This window comes from Akebia trifoliata, chromosome 9 (genome assembly GCF_017979445.1).
Source record: "Akebia trifoliata isolate Shusen 1 chromosome 9, ASM1797944v1, whole genome shotgun sequence".
NCBI lineage: Eukaryota > Viridiplantae > Streptophyta > Magnoliopsida > Ranunculales > Lardizabalaceae > Akebia > Akebia trifoliata.
The window spans coordinates 665739-690880 of NC_141383.1; the positions used below are offsets into that span (position 1 = coordinate 665739).

Below are 25142 nucleotides of genomic sequence, written 5' to 3' on the forward strand. Positions count from 1 at the left end.
TAACAATGAAATCATATTTTAAGTTGACTAGATTTACAAAATTGCTAAGCTAGTTTATTGCAACCATATTTTCCCTCGTGTCTCTCTTTTCTTCTCTCAAAAATAGAGTTACTTTTTTTTTTCTTTTGAGTTTTCAAAGTTTTATAACTTCCAATTGTAAGTTGTTTTACAATAAAAGAGTACTGTTAAAAAGCTTTTTCGGAGATGTTTCCATGATACCCATATTTAATAGTTTTAATTGAATATAGAATTTCTATTTATATAAATTAGAAAAGTTCTTTTAAAGCCTATATAAATTTGATTTTTTTATAATAAAAATGGTGCATACAAATTAATATAGTTCTTTTTCTACTTTTACAATATGTTTTCAGTCACGTTAAGTTTCCATGTACATTTTTTTTAATTATTTGGAAAATACTTATTTTTAAAAACTTTGATTTTTTACGATAACAACAATGCATACAAAATTAATGTAGTTCTTTTTTCTACTTTTTCAATAAGCTTTTGGTTATGTTAAGTTTCTATTTACATTATTTTCTTGATTTGGAAAATTCCTTTCAGTCAAGTTATGTGATTAGTTCAGTAAAAGTTACATTGCACATTCTGGATATTAACTACAGTTTGTTTGTGGTGCCATTCATGATTTTTATTGTCCTTTTTGTTGCTATAACATCATTTATGGTGCAGCTGGAAGCTTAAAGAATGGCCTAAAGTATTAGGTTGATTTGAAGAAAATGATCCTCTTAGTATTGTTAATAGACCAGCACTACTACTTCTTCCTTGCTTCTAAATTGTTCCATAGATGCATTTTGTGTCTGTGAATGTAATTGTTTTGCATTGCCTTTTTGTGCACATACGGTGAAAAATGCAACATAAGACTAGGGTTTAAAATCTCGGTTCAAGGCAATGTTTTGGTCAAGAAAAAAAAAAAACCAAAACTGTCTCAACCGAAACATTTTGAAATGGCAAGAAATTTTGAACCATGAATAGGACAGCTATCCAAGGCATTGGCAATGTTAACTTGTTTATTAGGTGATATAATACCTTAGTTTCATTATGTGGTCCTCACTTCTTGTGCAGTTGCTCAATGCATCTTTTGTTTGTAGTAGATTAATTTTCATTAAGAAAAAGATAACATTTCAATAAGGTGCACTTTCTTTTGTCAAGTGTAGGTTGGTGCCAACATGCTTCATTTGGCAAGAATAGCAATGCTCAAGTCTAGTCGGCTAAGGAAGGTGGATGTTTCTGAAGCACATGCTGAGCTTGATAAGGCAAAAATTCTTTTAGATAATGCAATAAGGTTTGTGTTATTTTGCTTGATGCATATTTTTATCTCAACATAAATACTAAGCTCCATGATTAAAATAAGAAGTAATCTTTTGTTCTTTTGATCTATTAATCTGTCCCCAAAACTTTATTGTTTCATTATTCATATATGTTATTTGGTTGCCCTTTTTTTTTCCTATTCTTTTGTTATTGTTAATTAGTTTTACTTTGAAGAGGTTTATCTAGATGGATATGCTTTGCTAATGAGAATTTGTTTACAGAACAGCTTTCATGCATCATTTTTTCAGTAAGATTTTTAGGATCAATTGTATGGGTTTCTTCTAGTTTCAGTCCAACAAACGGGCCATTGATTAGATGACCGGATCAATGAGACTACCTACCAATTGGAAAGACTGATAGTGTGACTCATAGTTTGCGTCTTATAGTGTTGAACTGAATTTTATGTTTAGCTTATGATGTATAGTGTTTGATACACATGCAGTACACCATTTCATGTCAAGGTTTAAGTGAACGGTATTTGTGACTTTAACTTAGTCTTGTATTATTAATATAAAAGGCTAGAGAAGAGAATCTGGGAATAGTGACATTGAGAGTAACTTCTTCTCTGATCTTTTTTCTCCATTTTTTTCATCTTCTTTTCTATCTCATATTCTGAATCAACAACAATGTTGGACTAGAGCAACAAATCTGATCCTGTTCTCACATTCCTTTTCTCATTCTAAGAAACCATATTTTTTCCCCAAAATTGTGCAACAACCATTATGGTTGGTGGTGTTTCAAGGAATGTAGTGTTGTTTTTTCCCTCTTTGGAATAGACAAAAAACAGAGGAATATGCAGATTGAATTCATGTTGCTTTAGGACAGCAATGAAGAAGGTTATCATGGTGTGTAAGTTCAAGTATTTGATGTTAGGTGAGGTGTCACTTCTAAAGACTTGTAGAGGTGATGTGCTCACTTCATTTTTTCAGGTGTTAGTTCATATATGTATTGAGTTTCTGTTCAGGTGTTGCAGTCTTCATTTTTTTTTCTCTTTTTTTATTGGTTTAATTTCAATTGGTGCAAAAAGGGAGTCTAAGATTGATGGAATATATTTTGGTCTTCACATGACTAGCAGTAAATTGAATGAATCTAATTATCTTCAATGGTCCAAATCTATTTAAGGTTCCCTAGACAAAACTCAATGAAATTCAAATTACAATCAGTGGGTTCAAGATAATGCCCAGATTATTACTTGGTTGTGGAATAGCATGATCCCTCTATTAGTAGCAATGTAAATGTTCTTCAGTACAACAAATGAAATATGGGACCATTCGTGAGATGTATTCCCCTGATAAAAATATTTCTCGGATTTACCTGCTGTACCAAGATGTTTTACTCTCCAACAAGGTGATAGAAGCCTCAATGAGTACTATTCCACTCTTAAAGGAATGTGGGAGGAGCTAGTTTATAAGCCATTTACTTCTGTCATAGAGCTACAAAGAAAATATGAAGAGTTTCAGGTTGCTAAATTTCTTGTCCAAGCTGAAATCGGAGTATGAACCAGATGCTAGGCAGTAAGGAAATTCCTTCCCTCAATGATGTGCTCGTGATATCAAGTTTCACTTTGTGGAAATTCTTCAAACAATGCCACGAGAGATAGATATGCATCGGAATCTTCAATTGGAAGAGAACGTGGTTCTCATGGTGGGCATCACAGTTATGTTGATCGGTTCCACATATACCCAGAATCAGAACCTAAATAAAACCTCGGTTTCGGTTCCCGGGTATGAGATCATTGGAACCAGAACCGACCCTATGAATACCTGATACCCATCAGGTACACATTAAGATTAATAATTTTTTTTGAATTTAAGGGAAATATGAATATCTGATAAAATAGACAATTATTTTTTAGTGTGCAATCTAACGTGTAATTCCTCAATTGAGAGTTATCAACGATGAATTCTTCAAGCAAATCAAACTTTTGAGAATAAAATCTAAAAACTTATGGTATGGAGCATTTATTTATCATTGAAATTGAATAAGAATGTGAAAAATGAATGGATCTTCACGTAAAGAAAAGGTAAAAATTAAAAGCTTCACGTTCTCTTTATATTTTAATTTTTATTAAAGTGCATTTAGTGCAAGACATCTCTTGATTAGACTACTAATTTGATTATAAATAAAGTAAAGTTACTAGTCAGGTACCCGAAGGGGACCCTGTTAAGATGGCTACCCAAAACCGGATCCTCATGGGTCCATGATGGTAGACCAAAAAATGACTAATCGATTTTGGGTAATTGGGTACCCAATTATCCCTTATGTTGGATGTATTGTTGATTGAGATTCAGGGAGATGTTGAGGTGGAGACTGATACCAAGCACTCGTTGTGGTCTAAACTGATACATGTTGGGATCTCCATCGAAAACCTGTACGAGCTTACTGAGTGACTTACACAGAAAATTTTTATCTTTTATTTTTTATTAGTATCGGTAAGTCTGTTTTTAATGAAATTAGTAACTTGGTGCTGGCGGGAATCAAACTCAGGACCATGTTTTCATCACCCAAAAACTTTACCAACAAAGCTAGCTGGCAAGTTCAGAAGATAGTAATTTTACTAATGATGTTTCCCGTACTCCATCCTTCAACAGTGATATTATGACTCTCACCCATGAAGAGTATTCAAATCTAGTCATAATCATCAACAATTTAGTGTTCCCTCTGCCTCTACAACTATGGTTACTTTTGCCGACATCGCTACTATATGTGTCTTGTCTTCCTCTATTCCTTGGGTTATTGATTTAGGAGCTTTTGAACTCATAACTGGAAATCAAAGTCTGTTCTCACTTTAACCATACTAAATCTTGTGCTGCTGTTACCTTAGCTGATGGTACTATGTCCAAAGTTTCTGGACTTGGTACAGTGTACCCACATTCAAATGTCTCTTCTTTCAGTATTATATGCTCCCATATTTCCTTTTCGCCTTATGTCTACGAGTAAAATCATTAGTGCCCTAAACTGTTCATTAACTTTGGGCATAGACCCATAGCTCAGTTGGTTTGACACATTGCAAAAAAAAACTTTGAGGTCGTGGGTTCTAGTCCAGCTTACCCATCAAAGAAAAAAAACTGCTCAGTAACTTTTTATCCTACTCACTGTGTTCTTCAGGATCTAAAGACAAAGAAGATTGGTATTGGTCATGAATCTGGTGACATGTACTATTTTGACAGTTGCTCCCAAGGGTGGTGTTCTCCAAACTAGTACATCTCCTTATCAATGCCACTGCCGATTAGGAGAATCATTATTGGCTTTTTCTTCATGTTCAAGATAAATGGAGAATTTGTTAATCATCTTTTGCTCCAGTTTGATCTAGCTAAAGTAATTTGAGGGTTCTTTTTTTTTGGCAGTTTGAGATGTGTTGGATGTTACCTACTTTGGTCTTGAATCTCTTTTGAAGTTGCATTCTAGTGCCTCTTACAGACGGGCCGATTTTGACAATTTTTACCCATATCCATGTAATTAACCTTGGTATTAAAGCCACCATTTATCAGTGATCCAAGCTTAATAGAAATTAGGGGTAATCTAATGTATTGTTTGCTATTCTTTATTTTTTGCCTTCAACATGGTTGGGTTTCTAAAGATTTGTTTTTAGGAAACTTGCAAGAATCCAAGTTTGGTGGGGATAAGTCTTTAAGAGTTATTTTTTATTTTTTATTAAAGGTCCAAAGATTTTCTTGTATTGCTTCTCGTTTTGCTAATATTAAGTAACAAAAATTCTATTTTTATGATAGGATATCAAGGCAAGTTTTGAATAGTTCAGATAAAAAGAGAAGCAACTTGCAGAAAAATGGTGATCCTAAAATGATTGGAAAGGATGAGCATGAAGCACTTGTGATACTGGTCAGTTCCTTTTATTTATGAGCAATCAAATATCAAAAACGAATTATTCCATTATGGATGGTTAGTATTAGTCTAGAGGTTTTATGTAACAGTGTGGCTTCATTTCCATGATTTATCAGTGTCCTTACCTCAAGACCATACTATGAATTGTCTGTTGTTATGACGTAAATTTGCAACATTAGTGCAATTCTAGAGTTGTCTATTTTAGTTCTTCCTTCTCTACTTTTGAGTTGACATATAGAACTTGTACTGTGACCCCAAGAATATTTTCCAGAAACATATGTGAAAAAATCTTTTGGATGATTTCTCTTTTTTTATTATTGTTTATTTTTTTTCTTTGATGGCCTTCACTTTTAGCCTCAACACGGTCCTTGGCTTTCCCTCAAACAAGAACTCATTCCGCCAAGTTTGAATCATCTCCCCAAACCCTTGATGATCTAGCGACATATTTTCAAATCTAAAAGGCGTGGGCCGATTCCTCGGTGCTCCGGTCACCAAAGAAATAGGAGAATGATCAGACGCAGGATTCGGCCACTTTTCCTGAATAATCCTTCCAAAGTGTTCTTCTCACTCCACCGAAACAAGAAACCGGTCTAATATGATAAGATTTGGATCTCCTGATTGTTTGACCAAGTAAATCTTCCCCCACATAGCAGAAGATCGATCAACTCATTCCGATCAAAAAAATCCGAGAACCTACGCATTTTTGGGGTGATTCTCGATCCTCCCCTCTTTTCGAATGAAAATCGGATAACATTGAAGTCAACCCCCAACACCCACGGTTTATCCCAACGCCCCTTGATATCATCTAACTCTTCCCAGAAATGGTTCCGCTCTCTCTCTAACGTCGGGCAATAAATCCCTAAAAAGACCTAGGTGAAATCCTCTCCAATCAACCTGCATAAGATTTGAGACCAAAAAGGCCTTGATAAGCTCGTCTTCCACCACTACTGACTTCTTATTCCACAATAGAATGATACCGCTCGAAGCCCCCCATGAAGGAAGCACGCACCACCCCACTGACCGAATCCCCCAAATCTCCCGAATCAATCTACCATCCACTTTATCTAGCTTGGATTCTTGCAAGGCCACAATGTGAGGCTTTTGATGATAAAGAACAACTTTGATAGCTGCTCTTTTCGTAGCCGCATTCAACCCCCTAACATTCCAAGAGAAAATTCTAATCCACATTTAAACTTGCTAAGTGCCTTCTGGCCCTCTTCCCTTTTGTAACTGCTAATGGAAAATCCTCCACAGATCTCTTCAATTGAATAATTTCATTCTTTAGTCTTTTATTCCTCTCCTTGGCCATATTGCCGCAACCCAAAAGCTGTCTCGAAATCTTTAACCTTGAGAATTCATATTGAAAACGATCTCTAGGCGACATCCCCACTCCCCCATGATCTGAGGGGACCCTCCCCGAAAGTGGCCACTGCCCCACCACCTTCTGCATGCAAAACTCCACTCCTTTACTAGTTTTCAGGGCCACGTTAACCAATGATTGAGACATTTTACCTTCGTTTCTGACTGACATACCCACTTTCAGTCCGGATTCCAGCATATTAGCTAATATCTGTTCTGTCATAATCCCTAAGTTAGTGTGGTAGTCTTTACTTCCAATTCCCAATCTATCTGGCGACGTTGACTTTGTAGAATCTGCAGAGGGACTACCTTTTCCTTGCAAAAACCGCGCAGAATCCATATCGTTATCAACCTCCATTAAGAGTCCTATATCCCCTCTTACCTGATAATCTTGCCATGTATCTTGTTGGCCAACTATAGCTTTGTCTCTCTCACTTGTTATTAGTTTGCTCGTCATGCGCATTGTCCCATTGATGCCACCCAACTGTGCCGATGAAATGCATAACCCTAGAACCCACAAGTCTCCTGTACTCACCAAGAAATTGAAAAAGAAAGTCCCCTCTACCCCAATGCCCAAACCCCACCTCCCATCCTTCGTTTTGCCCTTGTATTGCCCATGCTAAGAATAAAAGGAAGGCAGAATACACATCGGATGAACCACCCTCTGTTGGTCATTGAACATGCACCCCTCCAGGTAACCATCTTCAACCGCTAAAGCAGACCAGACTTCCCTCTGAACATTCCTTCCCGAAGCTTCAACGACAGTTGCAACCTGCCCAAACCCACTTAACTCCTTCCCAGATTGTCCTTGCTCCTTCCCCACTTAACTCCCACTTTACGAGTCAGCTTTTTCCTTGATTTAATGGGTATCCTTTCACAATACGATGTCAGTGTGTAGTAGAAGATTATTCCCATGAAGCCACATTTTCATCAAGTTACCCAAGTGATTTATATGAGTGCAAAATGCCAATTTTGCTGTTTTTCATTATTGTCAAGCATCTACTTTTTATAATCAGTATGTTATAAATGGTCTTGAGCTTATTTGACGAATGTCCAAACTACCTTAACTAAAAATTTGGTAAGAACTAGACACTTCAAACCAATAGAAGAGTACTTTTTTTCAAAAATGCATTGTCCATATACACCATTATATATCTGTCTGACATATGTAATGCCATAAATGCTGAACCAAACATGCGGTGATATATGATGTTATTTTGTAATATTGTGCCTTTCAATTTGAAATCGGTGTATTTGTCTTCATGCCTGCAGTTGCAATCACTTGACGCTCTTGGGCTTTTAGAAATCACTAAGCAAGAATTTGTAGAACCGAGGGTCAGTATTTATGACTTCAGATCTACATACTCAGTTTCTTCATGGAGGACTTTGAGATTTAATTAGTGGTTTATTTTGTTTCAAGTTGCATGCCATTCCTTTTGAGCTTCTATAACAACTCAAGAAGTCTTCAAAAGTTAATCTTATTTCTTACCATGGTATGTTGTTCTTAGAGTTAAGATGCCAATAGGGCTTGCCAGTTGACCCCTTCACTTCTTTGGCATTCTATTGTACAATTATCATTATTACCAGAAACAGTCTAGAAGACATTTTATATAAACATTTCAAGTTTATTTTAAACCTAGTAAGTATTATTAGAATTAACTGACTTTTGCAAATGGTAATCATCATAGTGAGTTAAATTCATTGTGCAGTTGGATCATCCAACATCACATCTATATGGGCCCCCCAAGCAGGAGTTCTAATAGAGTATAAGAACATAAAGTATAGTATAGATTGACTCATGTTCTGTTTTTTTTTTGGTTTAGGTGGGACTTAGAACCCGTTTGGATGCACTTAAAAAGTAACTTTTTTGACTTTTGAAAGTTGAAAAGTTAAAAAAACTTGTTTGGGTTAATTTTAAAATCTAAACTTCTTTAAAAACAAAAGGAAACTACTTTCTACTTTCTAAAAGCTACTTTCTCCCAGAGCTACTTTGTTCTACGGTTACTTTCTAATTTGTATCCAATTCCAAAAAAGGTCTTAGCATGTAAGGGGGAGAGTCGGGAGTGGTTTTTGTCTATTTTTTTCTTTTTATCTCTACTTATCTATTCCTTTTGTTCTGTATTAGGTAGGTATGCTCAAGCCCCAATATCTTTTCTTTGATTTTCTAATAAGAATTTTGTATCTATCCAAAAAAAAAGACTAGATCCTTTATCTCTACAATCAACAGAGGCATGCACATGAATGCATTGGGGACAAGTACACATTCACAAATGGGCATGGGCAAGTCCAAAGAATATTTGAAGTTGCAAAAAAATCCACATTAAATTGCAGTGATTTATTCCTATTGGCTAATTAAGTTGATGTTTGTCTGATAATACAGGATGATTGTCAACCTCTAGTTGAGGCTGAGCATGCATATCACCAGTGCATTACTGCTTTCAAAGAGGTATCTACTAAAAGATTCTTGAAACATTGTATCTAAACTTGATTTTGTTGATTTTGCGTCCAATCCATTTTGATATTTGGAATAATAAGGCATGGGTTGAGCAGTAGTGTTGACCTGGCCAATAGAAACCAACTTACAAGTTTGCTACCGACCAATAGATAATCTCTTAAGTACCTTTTATGGGATTTACGTTCCTTTGGCTTTTTAAGGAGAGGATCATACCTCAAGATAAAATTTCTTTTGCATTATTTTATGGTATTTTAGCAGACTTTCTCGATTGAAAATATTAGGGGAAACCCATTTCCAGATTCCCCCTGGACTCAAGAGTGGAGGCCCTCTTGAGGTAGCTTCTTTGGACAAAACTTTAAAATAAGTCTTGATAGACCAACACAAAAAAAAAAAAAACAAAAACTCAACTGACGTGGCATGTTCACCGAACCATAGATTTTTCCTTGAGATACACAAGGAAAATATATGGTTGAAGTATATTTGAATTTTTTTTTTTTTTTTAGTCAGTTTATCATCGTTCTTAAAATAACCACCTTAGCCATTTGAGGCAATCATTCAAACTAGATGCATTGTATGTCGATAGGATGAAGAATATACAAACTAACCTTTCATAAAATTGAAAAGTTAATAGAGATTTTTTTTGTTTTTTGTTTTTCTGCTTTGCTTGGAATATATTGGGTCTTTCCTAAGGCTATGGTTCATATCTTCTCTTATTGGCCTAGTGGCATGTTTTATATTAGAGTTAATGCTCTTAAGAAACATCCATGCATGCTATGCATGCCATGCAATTAGAAGAATGTCTATAGCAAGGTAACAACAACAGGATTTCTTCGAGGAGAAATCTGGGGAAAAAGTCGTGGACTGGAAACTACTTAGTCAAGCAACCTAAAAGTTTTCAAGGGAACTAAAACTCTCTTAAGGAAGAATGTTAAATCAATTAAGCCATAGTCAGCATATAAACTATCAAACAACAACATTACTAACATTTACTTTTAAGGTTCTCCTATATGGTTAAATTTTGGAGTCCAACCATACGAAGAATAGAAAACTAAGTGAATTCTTCGACAAGAATGTTTTAACCAAGTAAAATTTGCTCTTGTAATATGATGATGCCCCTTAGAATTTTTTTTATTGGATAAAACACTCATTAATGCCCTCAGCTCTGATTTTGGTTAGAATGTGATGTTTTGCTGAAGTCTCTTGTTTATTATCGGAAGGAAAAGATAAAAATAATCTTCAACAATGAATATATATTAGTAAAATAGAGCAATTCATTTCTACTTGTTTTATAATCCCTGCACAGGTAGCTCAATCTGAAAATTTAAGGGCAATCTCTAATTCTCCCGAAGTTAAAACAGAGTATCTGACATGTTTAAGGGCGATCTTGAATTTAAGGCATCTATTAGGCCTTATAAGTGAGACCAGCACCACCGACAAGACACAAGCGTCTAGGAAATCTACTCTGCAAGAGCTGAAAGAGGACATCAAGCGAGTTGAGGCTGAACTCTTGCCTCAGAGAAGGCGTAGAAATTAATGTATGATATTATAGTTTAAAGATGATCAATAAAGATCTCTTGGGGTATTGGGTACCACCATCACAAGTTTAACAAAAGTGGATTTAAACATGTATGTTGGTTCAAAAGCACTACGAAGAAGTCAGTTTTATGATTTTATCTGTTTTTCAAAGTTTGAAATTTTAATGTTGAGTCAAATAGAGAATAGGTGCATTCATGGGTTAGTCCCCCCACACCCCAAGCATTTTATGTAAGAAACAACATTTTAAACCACATCGTGACTCAAAAATCTGCTGAGTCAAACGACTCAATTGAATTTTGGATACTAAAATTTGTTCGAGGATTAGAAACCCGACCGTTTTATGCATGTATGTACAATATCTTTTCAGAAATTTAATATAATTACATCAGTTATTTAAGTTCAAATTTTAGGAAATTGTAGCTGGGATTGTCATTGCTGGTTTCAAACCCATTGAAGGTTTAAGGGGTTTTTTTTGGCCAGATGTATGCTGACTTGTACAACAGACAATATTCTGGACTTGCCATGTTGACAAGTGTTATTCTCCATGTCATCCCCATGCAATGCCTATTGAAGTGTATGGTGGAATTTTACCTGAAATGAAAATAATTGAACCAACGACTTGTTTGAGATCCTTGGAAAAAAAACAAACCTTAGAAGGATTAATATATATTATATATATATATATATATATATATGTATATGGGTCCCTTTCAGCAACAAACATTTTGGCAAACATTTTGGCAAAACATTTTTCAAAACATAGGTTAGAGGTTTGGAATGGGCTGATTTTGGTGAGGATGATCTCTATGGTGAGAGAATCATCCTCATCAAAATCAGCCCATTCCAAAACTTCTAGCCCCATGTTTACAAGTTGGGAAATCGTGAACCGTCCATTTTTGTAAGCCATTTTTGATGGGTAAGAGGTTTTGGAATGGGCTGATTTTTGGTGATGATGATCTCCTCACCGTAGAGATCATCCTCACCAAAAATCAGCCCATTCCAAAACCTCTAACCCATATTTTGAAAAATGTTTTGCCAAAATGTTTTGTCAAAATGTTTGTTGCTGAACATTTCCCTATATATATATATTATATATATATAGAGGGAAATGTTCAGCAACAAACATCTTGGCAAAACATTTTTCAAAACATGGGTAGAGGTTTTGGAATGGGCTGATTTTTGGTGAGGATGATCTCTACGATGAGATCATCATCACCAAAAATCAGCCCATTACAAAACTTCTAACCCCATCAAAAATGGTTTACAAAAAATGGACGGTCCACAATTTTTCAACTTGTAAACGTGGGGTTAGAAGTCTTGGAATGGGCTGATTTTTGGTGAGGATGATCTCCTCACCAAAAATCAGCCCATTCCAAAACCTCTAACCCATGTTTTGAAAATTGTTTTGCCAAAAATATTTGTTGCTGAACGGGACCCACATGTATGTATATATATATATATAATGTCGACACACACCTACAAGGGAGGTGCTTTTGAAGTGTAAGGTGGATTTGGAGATTGAACTTGGAGTAAGTGTAAGTTGGATTTGGAGTTTGAATATATATAATATATATATAATATGTCGACACACACCTACAAGGGAGGTGCTTTTGAAGTGTAAGGTGGATTTGGAGATTGAACTTGGAGTAAGTGTAAGTTGGATTTGGAGTTTGAACTTGGAGTAAGTGTAAGTTGGATTTGGAGTTTGAACTTGGTGCGTTTGAAGTGTAAGTTGGATTTGGAGTTTGAACTTGGAGTAAGTGTAAGTTGGATTTGGAGTTTGAACTTGGTGCGTTTGAAGTGCAAGTTGGATTTGGAGTTTGAACTTGGAGTAAGTGTAAGTGTAAGTTGGATTTGGAGTTTGAATCGCGAGTAAGTGTAAGTTGGATTTGGAGTTGAGTGTAGTATAAATGTCTCAGTTCCTAAATTTAACTCATCTCTCAACTTGTATCTCTTACCTTAATTGCCATTTGAGATAGAGAAGGAGAGTAGTAAGCTGTTTGTGTCCAACAATGTCAGACATATTTTCAGACAATGACTACAAATTCTCTCCTACGGATGCAAAGTTATTGGGCAAACTCAAAGCTAGGGTAAACCAAGATGAGCTTCGATCAAAACCCATTGAGGATTGCAACATCTATGACTTTGAACCATGGAAACTCCCAGGTATGTGTGTGTTTATGTATGTATGTACAAATTCTAACCACCCCTCCGACAAACTCCTCCCAAACTCCCTCCACGTGGCTGTGCATAGAACCATAGATTTCCTCGGGATACACAACTGTGCATCGTGCATCCTCATAAATGTGTGCAGTTGTGTACCCCAAGGGAAAAAAATCTATGATTCTAAGCTCAGCCACGTGAGGAGAGTTTGTCAGGCAAGAGTCAATTTATCATTATTCTTTGTTAAAACACTTTCTTTTTCTTCTCATTCTTTTTATTACAATGCTTTAATAAACTAATTTTTTATGAGTTTTTTTTTAGGGCTTGTGGTGACAGAAAAGATTATAGAACTGTATTGCTACGTTCAAAGAAAACAGAAGACAGCGATCTCGGCCCATCGAACTGTGGCAGGAGGAGGTCGATGGATTACTCATGGTAATGTTAAGGAAATTAAGGATAAAGGTGAGGTGATTGGATACAGGCAAGCGCTAATATTCAAGCAAGACATGCAACAGAACACTGAATGGATAATGCACGAATATACTTTATCCCCAACTGATAAGAACCAGAAACAGGTTGGTGTTTTTTATTTATTCTTGTTATCTTGTACTTTATAGAACTTGAAACATTTGTTTTTGGGTTGTTGACATTTCTTTTTTTCTTCTATATTGTAGAAGCAATTTCAAAAAATGGTGTTGTGTAGAATTATGAATAGTGGTCGTGCAAAGAATAAAGCGGTCAACAGTAATGGATCGGTTATGAGCTCTGATTCGGTAGAAACGTGGGAACCGAGTTTCGAAAGCCGGGAGACGTTTGTAAACGATGTATCAGCTGGGGAACACTGCGAGGACTGGATTCATGACTGGATTCGTCAACTATCATCTGTTGGAGGAACATTTTGATCTGATTGTCAAGAATGAAGTATTTGTTGGGATCAAAAAGAATATAATAAATAAAATGTTGCTTGCTTTATGATTTAGTTATGGTATCAGAGTTTCAACTTTTTTGATTTCTCTCTCAAAATCCATCGTTTTGAATTTGAATTTTTTTCCCTATTAGCATTTGTATTCCATCATGATCCTTTGTTGCTACATGCCAATCAACCAATGTCCCTCATGTAGAGAAAATTGGTTATAGCCACTTAGGATCCCATCTTGACTAGCACTTTGGGAGAAACTAGATGTTGCCAATGTTTAGGGTAATTGGCTATTCGGGTCCCCTTTGGTTAAATAATGTCATGAATTTTGTTGGTGGTACGCTAGTTGCAGAGAAGTGATTGTTCTTGATTAGTTCCATGAACGTAGGCGCACCATTAAAGAAGAAACAAACCAAGAAAATTCTCGCAACCTTGCAAGTTTCAATATGAAACCCACACTACTTCTATGCAATAAAAAAATGTAAAATGGTCTAGACACTCTGAAAATAAAAAAAACACACAATAATACACGTAAAATGATAGAACATGTCTCATAACGCTCACTCATTCCATCTACTTGAGACTTTGCAACTTCTCATTAATTCTCAAGAATACCATAGAATTGGAGACCTATCTCTAATAATTACATCGATAAAATCATCTCCTATTTCTGTAGGGCAACATGATTTCAGCAAAGCTTCCTTCTGACTGATAATTGATATAACCTGCCAAACTACACTACAAACCATTGGATTGGATGATGAATAGCAAAGTTTCCAAGAGTCAGCCTTCCATTTCCTTCATCCAAATTATGACACAATGATAAGTCCTTCACCTTAGCTCATTCCAACTAAGTTTGCCAGGAAAGCTTATGACAAAAATTGGTCAATCCGACTAACTATTCACAAAAATGTGCGCGTAACATAGGTAGATATAGTTTATAGCATGAAATAGATTTTACCACCAATTTCCCCATTAATGTACTTTTGAAAGATGAAGACAACAGGGAGACGCCATTAACAACATCTGAAATTCATTTGAAGTCACCAGAAACTGAATAAATCATTTTTCATAACCTAGAAAATACACTCCTTTGATGGTAAGGCCCAACATGCAAAAGTAAAGTAGATGGATAGGTCACAGCCCCAACAAAATCTGAAGTAACGAAGAAAAAGATGCCCTGATGAATTTAAAAATGAAATAAAAAATGGACCCTCTTACTCACAACAAGGTGGTTTTGCATTAAGAAACACCTCCAAATCTTCTAATGAAATCAGAAAGGTTCATTTGTTTGAATTCGATGGAAGAGAAGCCTAAGTTCAAAAATTCACTGGAAATTTGTCCAAAAATCACCAGATGAAGTTTGTTCATGGCAGGAGATCAGAGTTACAAAATATTTAATACTTCAATTGTGTTTTCTGCATCTACATTATTTCTTGATCTGTTAGAGAAAGAAATATAGTTTTCAAGAACTCAACAGATTCTCGCAAATAACAACTCTTACCTTTCGATCACGAACAGTCTTCAATGAACTTTCCATATTTGCTCAAGATCGCGCAGTTCGTGGATTGGTCAAATCGATCAGATCTTCCCCAATCCTCTGCTATCAATTAATCATCAATACTACAAAAACCCTGCTTAGTTTAACCTCATCAAGATTACAGAAACCCTAATTAAAACCATCAAAAAACTAAATTAAAAAAAAAAAACCCAATTTATATTTTTTTTTACTATTTGTGAAAAAAGCCTTCGGATTACCTAATTTCTCTCGGAGTTTATATTAATTTAATAATTTTAAAATTTAATCTGTAATTAATTTTTTTAAAGAAAATCTCTTCCATATCTCAAATTTTCTTATTTTTAGCAACATTAAAATTTCAAAATATTTGTTAATATAATAATTGTTAAAATTTAATATTTAATTAATTTTTAAAGGAAAACTACGTCCATATCTTCAATTTCCTTATTTAGCTTTAGTACTAATATTTTAAAATATTTGTTAATTTAATAATTGTTAAAATTTAATATTTAATTAATTTTTTAAAGAAAAATCTCGTTTATATCTTCAATTTTCTTATTTTTAGCAACATTAATATTTAAAAATATTTATTAATATAATAATTGTTAAAATTTAATTTTTTAAAAGAAAATTACCATTATATCTTAATTTTTCTTACTTTTACGAACATTAATATTTAAAAATATTTGTTAATATAGTAATTATTAAAATTTAAATTTAATTAAAGTTTTAAAAGAAAATCGTGTTTATATTTTAATTTTTTTTAGCAATGTTAAAATTTAAAAAAATTTGTTAATAATTTAATTTTTAATTATTTTTTAAAAATATAAAATGCAAAAAAAGTGTGTAATATAATAATTGTTAAAAAATATTTTTAATTAATTATTTAAAAGAAATAGTAAGACAATTATTATTACTATAAAAAAATTTAGAAAAATATTTTTTAATTAAATTTAATATGAATTATTACTATAAATTATTTTTAACAAATATTTAAAAAGTGTAAATATTATAATTGTTAAAAATATAATTTATATTTTATTATTTAAAAAGAAATAGTAAGAAAATTACTCACACCATTTTGAAGATATGTGTCTACTTAAAATCAACATCAAAAAAATATTTTTTATTATAATAATTTTTAGAAAATAGTTTTTTAATTAATTTTAAAATTATTTATTATAATAATAATTTTTAAATTTTAATATTAAATTAATTTTTTAAAGTAAAATTATGTTCATATCTTCAATTTTTTAATTTTTAGCATCATTATAATTTAAAAATATTTATTAATATGTGATTGTTAATATTTTTTTATAAATAGAAAACATAAAAAAAAGGTGTAAATATAATATTGTGTTAAAAATATAATTTTCAATTAATATTTAAAAAGAATAGTTAGAAAATACTTACACCGTTTTGAAGATAAGTCTCTGCTTTAAGTCAGCATAAAAAATAATTTTTATTATAAAAATTGTTAGAAAAATATTTAATAATTGTTAATAATTTAATTTTTAATTATTTTTTTTATACATAGAATGTAAATATAATAATTGTTAAAATATAATTTTTAATTAAGAAAAGAAATAGTAAGAAAATTATTCTTTAATATAATAATTGTTATAATAATATTTTTTTATTAAATTAAAAATTAATTGTTACTATAAATTATATTTTAACAAGTATTTAAAAATATTTTAATATTTAATTGTTAGTAATTTATTTTTTGATTATTTTTTTAAAATAAAAATTATAAAAAAAGTCTAAATATAATAATTGTTAAAAATTAATTCATTATTTAAGAAGAAATGCTTTGAAAATTACCTACAACGTTTTGAAGAGAAGTGTCTACTTAAATTCGGCATAAAAAATCATTTTTAATATAAAAATTGTTAGAAAAATATTTTTTAATTAATTTAAAAAAAATAAAATGTAAGAAAATTAATTTATTTTTTAAGAGGTAGAGGATATATATAAAATAAGTAAAAGTTAGAGTGCCAATAACAGCTCTTCAAAAAAACAGCGAAAGTCAAGTTCAATGGACATACAATCGGATACCACCATTATGGTTTGGACTTTTGAGTACAAGCTTTGTAATATGACTTTAAGTTAGTGTTAGATTGGAAATATCTCTTGAAGTAGTGATGCAAAACGCTGATGTAAAATTTTCAAGTGCTTAGGTTTGGATTTGAAATATTAAAAAATTTCATATCTATAAAAAGGGAGGCTTGATCCTCAAGATTTATTTATTCTTCTTCCCTTAGTTTCCATTGGAAAGAAAGAGGAAAATGTCGCCCTACAAATTCTCACCTAGTGATGTCAACTTATTCCACTATCTCAAAGCTAAGATAAATGGGGAAAATTTTGAATCAAACCCCATTAAGGACTGTCACGTCTACGGTCTGAACCATGGAAGCGCCCAGGTACATATGCATTTTATGTGAATACGTATATTTCTATTTTATTACTATTTCTTCTTCTTCTGTCTTACAAATTTTAAATGACATGTTGAGTAACTTGATTTGTATAATGGAAGAAGATGTAAGAGGTCACACCATTGTAAAATAGTAGAATTATTATTGTTTTTAATGGATTGAGGGTCTACTTTAACCCCGATCTTATTACCTTTCAATTAAAGAATGAAATCTATAATGAATTACTTTTATGATTTTTTTAGGACTTGAACATGTGAGAGACAATAACACAAAACAATATTACTTTGCTCATAGAGAAAGTTCTACGCCAAATTCTTTTAAACAGAAACGAATTATAAAAGGAAAAATAGGTGTGTGGAGAACTAATTGTGGAAATAAGAAAATTTTGAATCAAGAAAAAAGGTGTATTGGATACAAGCAAGGGCTAGTGTTCGTGTCCAATAAGATAACCCAATGAATCATCCAGGAGTACACACTTCACCAAAATAATAAGGTTGTTTTAATTATTTTGTAATTTAAATTACAATAGGGGTCATTAAATTACTCTGGTTAAATCAAAGAGGTTTAAAAGTAAATTTAATATTTTTTCTATACAATTATAGTCATTTTTATCAACAACTTATCTACAAATTAAGTCGTACATATAGATTGATTATTCTATAAATATTTTCAAAAATATATTTGATGCATAATTTTATAAAGCCTAATTTACAATATTGTCCGTTGACATTTATGAAATTCCTGTTCCAGCACACAATTCATTTTAATTATAAATATTTTTACCAAGTAGGGAAAAAATATATTACATTACAAATACCCATCCTAGAAGTACAATACTTAATAAGAAATATTAAAGGGGTATTTTAGTAATTTCAAACAACATTTCCTATTTGGTAAAAGAGATTATGAAAATAGCATTTTGCCAATAACTATGTAGACCTATTCATAATAAATTGACCCAAAAAAGGGTATCCATTCAAATTATTAAAAAGACAAAGAATTACACCCTTCTTTCTAACTTTTTTCGTTTGTTTTATGTTTGGTATTTTAGGAGATATTTGAAGAAATGGTTTTGTGTAGAATTATAAGGAGTGGGCGCGCAAAATGGTTTGAAGAGATTGAAGTGGTTAACCCTAATGGATCAGTTGTGAGCTCAAACATTAATGACAAAGGAAATAGAGAATTCGACGTGGCTTCCATGGAAACTTTTTACAATAAAGAAGAAAATATTTTGAGTCTGGATCAAAACAGTGATTTGGAGATGCCCTCCATCAAAGATTTAGAATATGAAACAGTGCATTTGAGCCTAGAAAATCAAATAATTCTTTTCGATGACTTATGGGGGCCACCAAAAATTTGAAGCGTTTTGTAAATTTCTAATAATTTTATGTAATTTAGATTTTCAATAAATAATATATATATATATATATATATTAATTATTATTATTATTATGAATTATTTTAATAGTTAGAACATAGTTTAATAATCTTTTATGGATAACTAATGACTTTCTATTAATAGATTTGTGATTTATTTTATGAAATTTTATGTTTATATTTTTATTAAAAAATGTTACTTACAATTTATAGAATATTGGCAACCCATTAAACCAAGCCAAACCGACTTTAGTTTGATTTGGATTGGTTTGATTCCAATGGAGTTTGGTTTGGTTCCAATTTGATCTCAAACAAAACCAAGTTGCATCCCTAGTCAAAAGGAACAGATAAAGTCCCATTTTAGAAAACGCCATTTCAACCGTCATTTTCTTTATTATTTTTCAATTAAATGCCAAGATTACCCCTTCACCAAAACCACTTATTTGTGTGGCGTTTTTTAGGTTTTTTTTTAAAGCAAAAAAATCTAGCATTTATCTTATATTGTAGTTTTATGGTTCATTTAATATTTTTTTTAGTTTTAAAAGTTGTTAAAAAATTATTTATTTTAGGTTTTTATTTAAAATTGTTCCCTAAGATAAATAATAAAATAATTAAAAAAAATACAAATTAATTAAAGGGGAAGTTTTGGTGAAAGGGTAATCTTGGGATTTAATTTGAAAATGATCAAAATCGAATGGCGTTTTCCAAACAGCACTTGCTAGTTCTGAGTTCATTTGGACAGGTTTTTACTTAAAACTTCTCCTTTAATTAATTGGTGATCCCTAGATTTCGTTATTCTAAATTTTGCTAATCCCTAGGATTTCGTTACTAATTGTTATGCTGTACTAATCCTAGAAGTTTGGTACAGAATTTTAGAAATTCTGTTTTTCTTTTTTCTCGTTGTTTTTTTTTTTTTTTTGGGGTTCCCTCTTATCTCTAGATGTCAACCTAGTAGAGTAATTCGTTGTCCCACTTTCTTTGGGCCCAATATATAGTTTTGCTTCAGTGGCCCAACTTAATAACTTGTTGAGTCTACTTGGACTTTGAACCACTCAGTCCCTCAAACTTGACTAAGTCAACTTGGTAAAATGTATCGTAGATAATAACTTTAAGTTATCTACAAAATTGAACATTCATAAATAATTTACATTAGTTGGTATATTTCAACACATTACTGGATTGGAAAGATCCAAAATTGGTTCAATAAGTTATTGGGAATTGGGCCCTTATGAGATCCTAAGTCCATGATCCTGCCTCATCAGATCAAAATTGCATTATAATATGTCAATCAACTAAACGCTTAATGATATGGTCGATGATTTGAACAATGAAACTTGTGAAAAATTCAATGTACTCCCATTATTTTTTTCTTCCCAAAATCAAGTAACTTCAATAGTTTACAATTATGATTATGTTCATATAAATTCTTAAAACCAAAACATAAATCTAGCAAATATATATATACTAGTGGGCCTTGCACGTGCGATGCACGTGTAGGCTATATGATCCGAAATTCAAACAGAAAAATGATGAATGAAATAATATGTTTTAGGGCAAGGACATTCATGAATTAGACAATCTGGATTTTAATTTAAGTAAGCAATATTGGATTTGGAGATTAAATCTAATCTAATCTTTTTATTTTTTATCCTTATCTTCACAAATACATAAGTGCAGAGCCACTTATTTTTAAAAGATGACGATCACATAATCTCTTATGAACCCCATCAATTTAAATAAGAAGGAAAAGAGGTAACGAGGACAATTATAACTTTTCAATCCAACTCCTCTAATAAGAGAGGTATTTTGTTGCTCTGTCAGTTTGAAAGAAAATGGAAAGCCAATGGTGAAAGGGTGCAGTTTTGAAGACGATTCGATAGTGCAATGCAGTAAGTTGACGTGTAATGGGGAGTCTTTCAAAGAGTCTTGTAGATTTATTAATTACTTAGAGTGATTGTTTGCTCACAGACTAACACTATGCAGAGTAATACGAAGGAAATTTCTCTCTCCTGCCCACACACCTATCGCTAAGAAAGTTTTTTTTTAGATTTCAAATCTTTAAAAAGTATTGTGGGATCCACATATTCGCAATCGAACATCACAACCTTCTAAATTTCATGAAAAACTTCTTGGTAAAAAAAAATGAAAAAAAAAAAAAAAAAATTCAAGCTTGATGGTGTTGAAAATAGACACGGTGAAAAATAACTTTTTAATTTTTTTTGAAATTCATCATCTACAACACTTTTTAGCGGATCATTTTTTGAATGTGACAAGATGATCTTATTAGAAAATTGATTTCTTACCATGGGCAGGAGAGGAAATTTTCTTATTATTTTTTATCATCAATGTCATATGTCAAAATGGTGTTGGTCTGAAGACTCTCTTACTTTATGTCGATATAGAATGATGAATTCCAAATTTTTTGGTTACAATGTTGTTGGTTGAAGATGTTTATCTCCTTAAAATCGGAAACACAAAATGATTTGTTAATTTAATAGTTGTTAAAATATAAATTTTAATTAATTTTTTTTAAAATGTAAGAAAATTAGTTACACCGTTTAAAAAAGTTATTTGCTTAAAGTTGGATTGAAAAAAAAGATTAATAGTGTTGTTAAAATATAATTTTTTTAAAAAAAAAGTCTCTGTATTATTTTGAAGATGCTTAATTAGGAATCACAAATATTTTTTAATATAATAATTGGGGTAAATTTATTTTTTAATTAACTATTTAATATTTAAAAAGAAAACGTAATAATTGTTAAAATTAAACTTAAATTATTTAAATAAAAAAAACCATGTCCATATCTTCAATTTTCTTACTTTTAACCATATAATATTTAAAATATTTGTAAATATAAAAATTATTAAAATTAATATTTAATTAATTTTTTAAAAGAAAATCACATCAATAACAACATTAATATTTAAAAATATTTATTAATATAATAATTGTTAAAATTTTAATTTTTAATTATTAAAAATATTTATTACTATTTTATGTACACAAGAAAATACAAGGTTAAATGATCAATTTTACTTTGTAGAAGAAGTTACAAAATATCTAAAATTAGGAAAAAAGTATGTACTGTGATTCATCAAAAAAGATTTATAGACTTGAGATTACTTTTCAACAAAAGCAGAATGTCTTGAGAGTCCCCTCCCAAAGACAGATTTAATCAAATGATCTTCTTGTTCAAGAAATAGAGAGTACTTGGTTCAAAGGAGCAACTTGTTGATGCCTTCGATCAATCCAAAATAATAGCTTTTTTATGTTTCACAATAATCCAAAGATATATGAGAAAAAAAAGATTTTTGAATATGATGATTTTTGGGGTAAGATTCGTTAAAGGTTATAGAGAACAAGAAACATTGTCAAATATAGAGAGAAAGGAGGTGATGTTTTGGAAAAGAGTCGTGAAAATTATTGCCAATATTGATATGTTAACAAAAAAAATATTTGAATAACACTAAAAATGAAAATGTCGTTTTGCTTTGGATAGGCGTATCTGATTGAAAGTCAAAATTACAACATATATTTTTACAAAGTTAATTTTAAAATAATTATTTATTATTTCAAAAGAAAACGTAATAATTGTATAATTTAATTTATAATACTATTTGTTATAAAAATATTTAAATAAAATAAAATAAAATAATATTTTTATTAATATAATAATTATTAAAATTTAATATTTAATTAAATTTTTAAAGAAAAATCGCGTCCATATCTTAAATTTTCTTATTTTTAGCAACATTACTATTTAAATCGATAAAAAATAATTACTATTAAAAATATTTATTAATATTCAATTATTAAAAATATAATTTGCATTATTTTTTGTAAATAGAAAATTAAAAAAAAGTATTAATCTAAATAATAATTAAAAATATAATTTTAATTAATTATTTAAAAAGATATAGTAAGAAAATTACTTATATAGTTTTGAAAAGATCGTTTTGCTTTGAAAAGGCCTTGAAAAGTCGGAATCACAAAAAAGATTTTTTGAATAAATTTAATTTTAATTAATTATTTATTACTTATTAAAAAATTTATTTATAATTATAATTTTAAAATAAAATCATTTAGATATCTTCAATTTTTGTGAATATAATAATTATAAAATTTTAACTTTTAATTAATTTTTTAAAATAAATAAAAATCAAAATTTTAATTTTTCTTATTTTATCAACATTAATATTTTATTTTTTTAATATCATAATTGTTAAAATTTAATTTTAATTAAAATTTTAAAGAAAAATATGTCTATATCTTTGAATTTTTTATTTTTACCAATACTAATATTTCAAAATATTTGTTAATTTAATAATTATGAAAATTAATATTTAATTAATATTTTAAAGGAAAATCACAGCCATATCTTCAATTTCCTTATTTTTAACAACATTAATATTTCAAATATGTTAATTTAATAATTGTTAAAATTTAAAATTTAATTAATTTTTTAAAGGAAAATCACGTCCATATTTTCAATTTTCTTATTTTTAGTAATTTTAATATTTATAAAGATTTATTAATATATTAATTATTAAAATTTAATTTTTAATTAATTTTTTGAAAGAAAATCACTTTCATATCTTAATTTTTCTTACTTTTAAAAACATTAATATTTAAAAATAGTTTTTAATATAATAATTATTAAAATTTAATATTGAATAAAAATTTTAAAGGAAAATTGAGTGTATATTTTCAATATTTTTATTTTTTTTAGCAACATTAAAATTTAAAATATTTGTTAATAATTTAATTTTGAATTATTTTTTATAAATAGAAAATGTAAAAAAAGTGTAATATAATAATTGTTAAAAATATATATTATAATTAATTATTTAAAAATAAATAGTAAGAAAATTATTATTTAATATAATAATTTTTAGAAATATATTTTTTATTTAAATTTAAATTAGTTGTTACTATAATTATATTTTAACAAATATAAAAAAATATTTGTTAATATTTAATTTTTATATATTTAATTTAATTACTTTTTTAAAAATAGAAAACAGAAAAATGTGTAAATATAATAATTGTTAAAAATAATTTATAATTAATTATTCAAAAATAAATAGCAAGAAAATTACTTACACCGTTTTGAAGATTAAGAAGAAATAGTTAAAAAATTACTTACACTGTTTCGAAGTTACGTGTCTGCTTAAAGTCAGCATAAAAAAGAATTTTTAATATAAAAATTATTATAAAATATTTAATAATTGTTAATAATTTAATTTTTTATTTTTTTTTTATAAATAGAAAACGTAAAAAAGTGTAAATATAATAATTGTTAAAAATATAATTTTTAATTAATTATTTAAAAAAAAATAGTAAGAAATTTATTCTTTAATATAATAATTGTTATAATAATATTTTTTAATTAAATTTATAATTAATTGTTACTATAAATTATATTTTAAAAAAAATATTTAATTGTTAGTAATTTTAATTTTTAATTATTTTTGTATAAATAGAAAATGTAAAAAAATTTCTAAATATAATAATTGTTTAAAAAATAATTAGAAAATATAATTAATTATTTAAGAAGAAAAATTAGAGAATTACTTACACTGTTTCGAAGGGACGTGTCTACTTAAAGTCAGCATAAAAATTGTTAGAAAAAATATTTTTTAATTAATTTTTAAAATAAACCATAAGAAAGAAAATTAATTTGCTTTTTAAGAGGTAGAGGATATATATAAAAAAAAGTAAAAGTCAGGGGTGCTAATAGTAGCTCTCCAAAAAAACAACGAAAGTCAAGTTCAATGGACATACAATCGGATACCGCCATTATGGTTTGGACATTTGAGTACAACCTTTTATATATGATTAAGTTAGTGTTAGATTGGAAATATCTCATGAGTAGTGATGCAAAACGCTGATGTAACATTTTCAAGTGCTTAGGTTTAGATTTGAAATATTAAAAATTTTCATTTCTATAGAAGGGGAGGCTTGATCCTCAAGATTTATTTATTCTTCTTCCTTAGCTTCCATTGGAGAGAGAGAGAGAGAGAATGTAGCCCTACAAATTCTCAACCAGTGATGTCAACTTATTGCACTATCTCAAAGCTAAGGTAAATGGGGAAAATTTTGAATAAAACCCCATTAAGGACTGCCACGTCTATGAGTTTGAACCATGGAAACTTCCAGGTACGTATGCATTTTATGTGGATACGTATATTTCTGTTTTATTACTATTTTTC

At 30.1% G+C, this 25142-nt stretch overlaps 3 protein-coding genes across 10 annotated transcripts in view; all 3 read left to right on the top strand.

Moving 5' to 3' along the window:
* Positions 1–10669, top strand: part of LOC147393967 (Tetratricopeptide repeat (TPR)-like superfamily protein) — a 58214-nt gene extending 47545 nt beyond the window's left edge. For 7 of the 8 annotated variants that reach the window (XM_086453920.1, XM_086453921.1, XM_086453922.1 and 4 more), the window contains 5 exons: positions 1173–1300; positions 5058–5166; positions 7801–7863; positions 8909–8974; positions 10287–10669. In XM_086453920.1, coding sequence (XP_086310046.1) covers positions 1173–1300; positions 5058–5166; positions 7801–7863; positions 8909–8974; positions 10287–10517 — 597 coding nt within the window. In that variant the 3' untranslated portion in view covers positions 10518–10669. The remainder of the gene's footprint in view (positions 1–1172; positions 1301–5057; positions 5167–7800; positions 7864–8908; positions 8975–10286) is intronic. The other variant, XM_086453924.1, reaches the window with a different exon arrangement.
* Positions 1–25142, top strand: part of LOC147393968 (uncharacterized) — a 38471-nt gene that overhangs the window by 2988 nt on the left and 10341 nt on the right. The window lies entirely within an intron of this gene.
* Positions 12086–13606, top strand: LOC147393969 (NAC domain-containing protein 89-like). The gene is made up of 4 exons (XM_086453930.1): positions 12086–12141; positions 12177–12685; positions 13004–13257; positions 13357–13606. Exons 2-4 carry the CDS (start codon positions 12532–12534, stop codon positions 13582–13584), a joined length of 636 nt encoding a protein of 211 aa, XP_086310056.1. The 5' UTR covers positions 12086–12141; positions 12177–12531; the 3' UTR covers positions 13585–13606.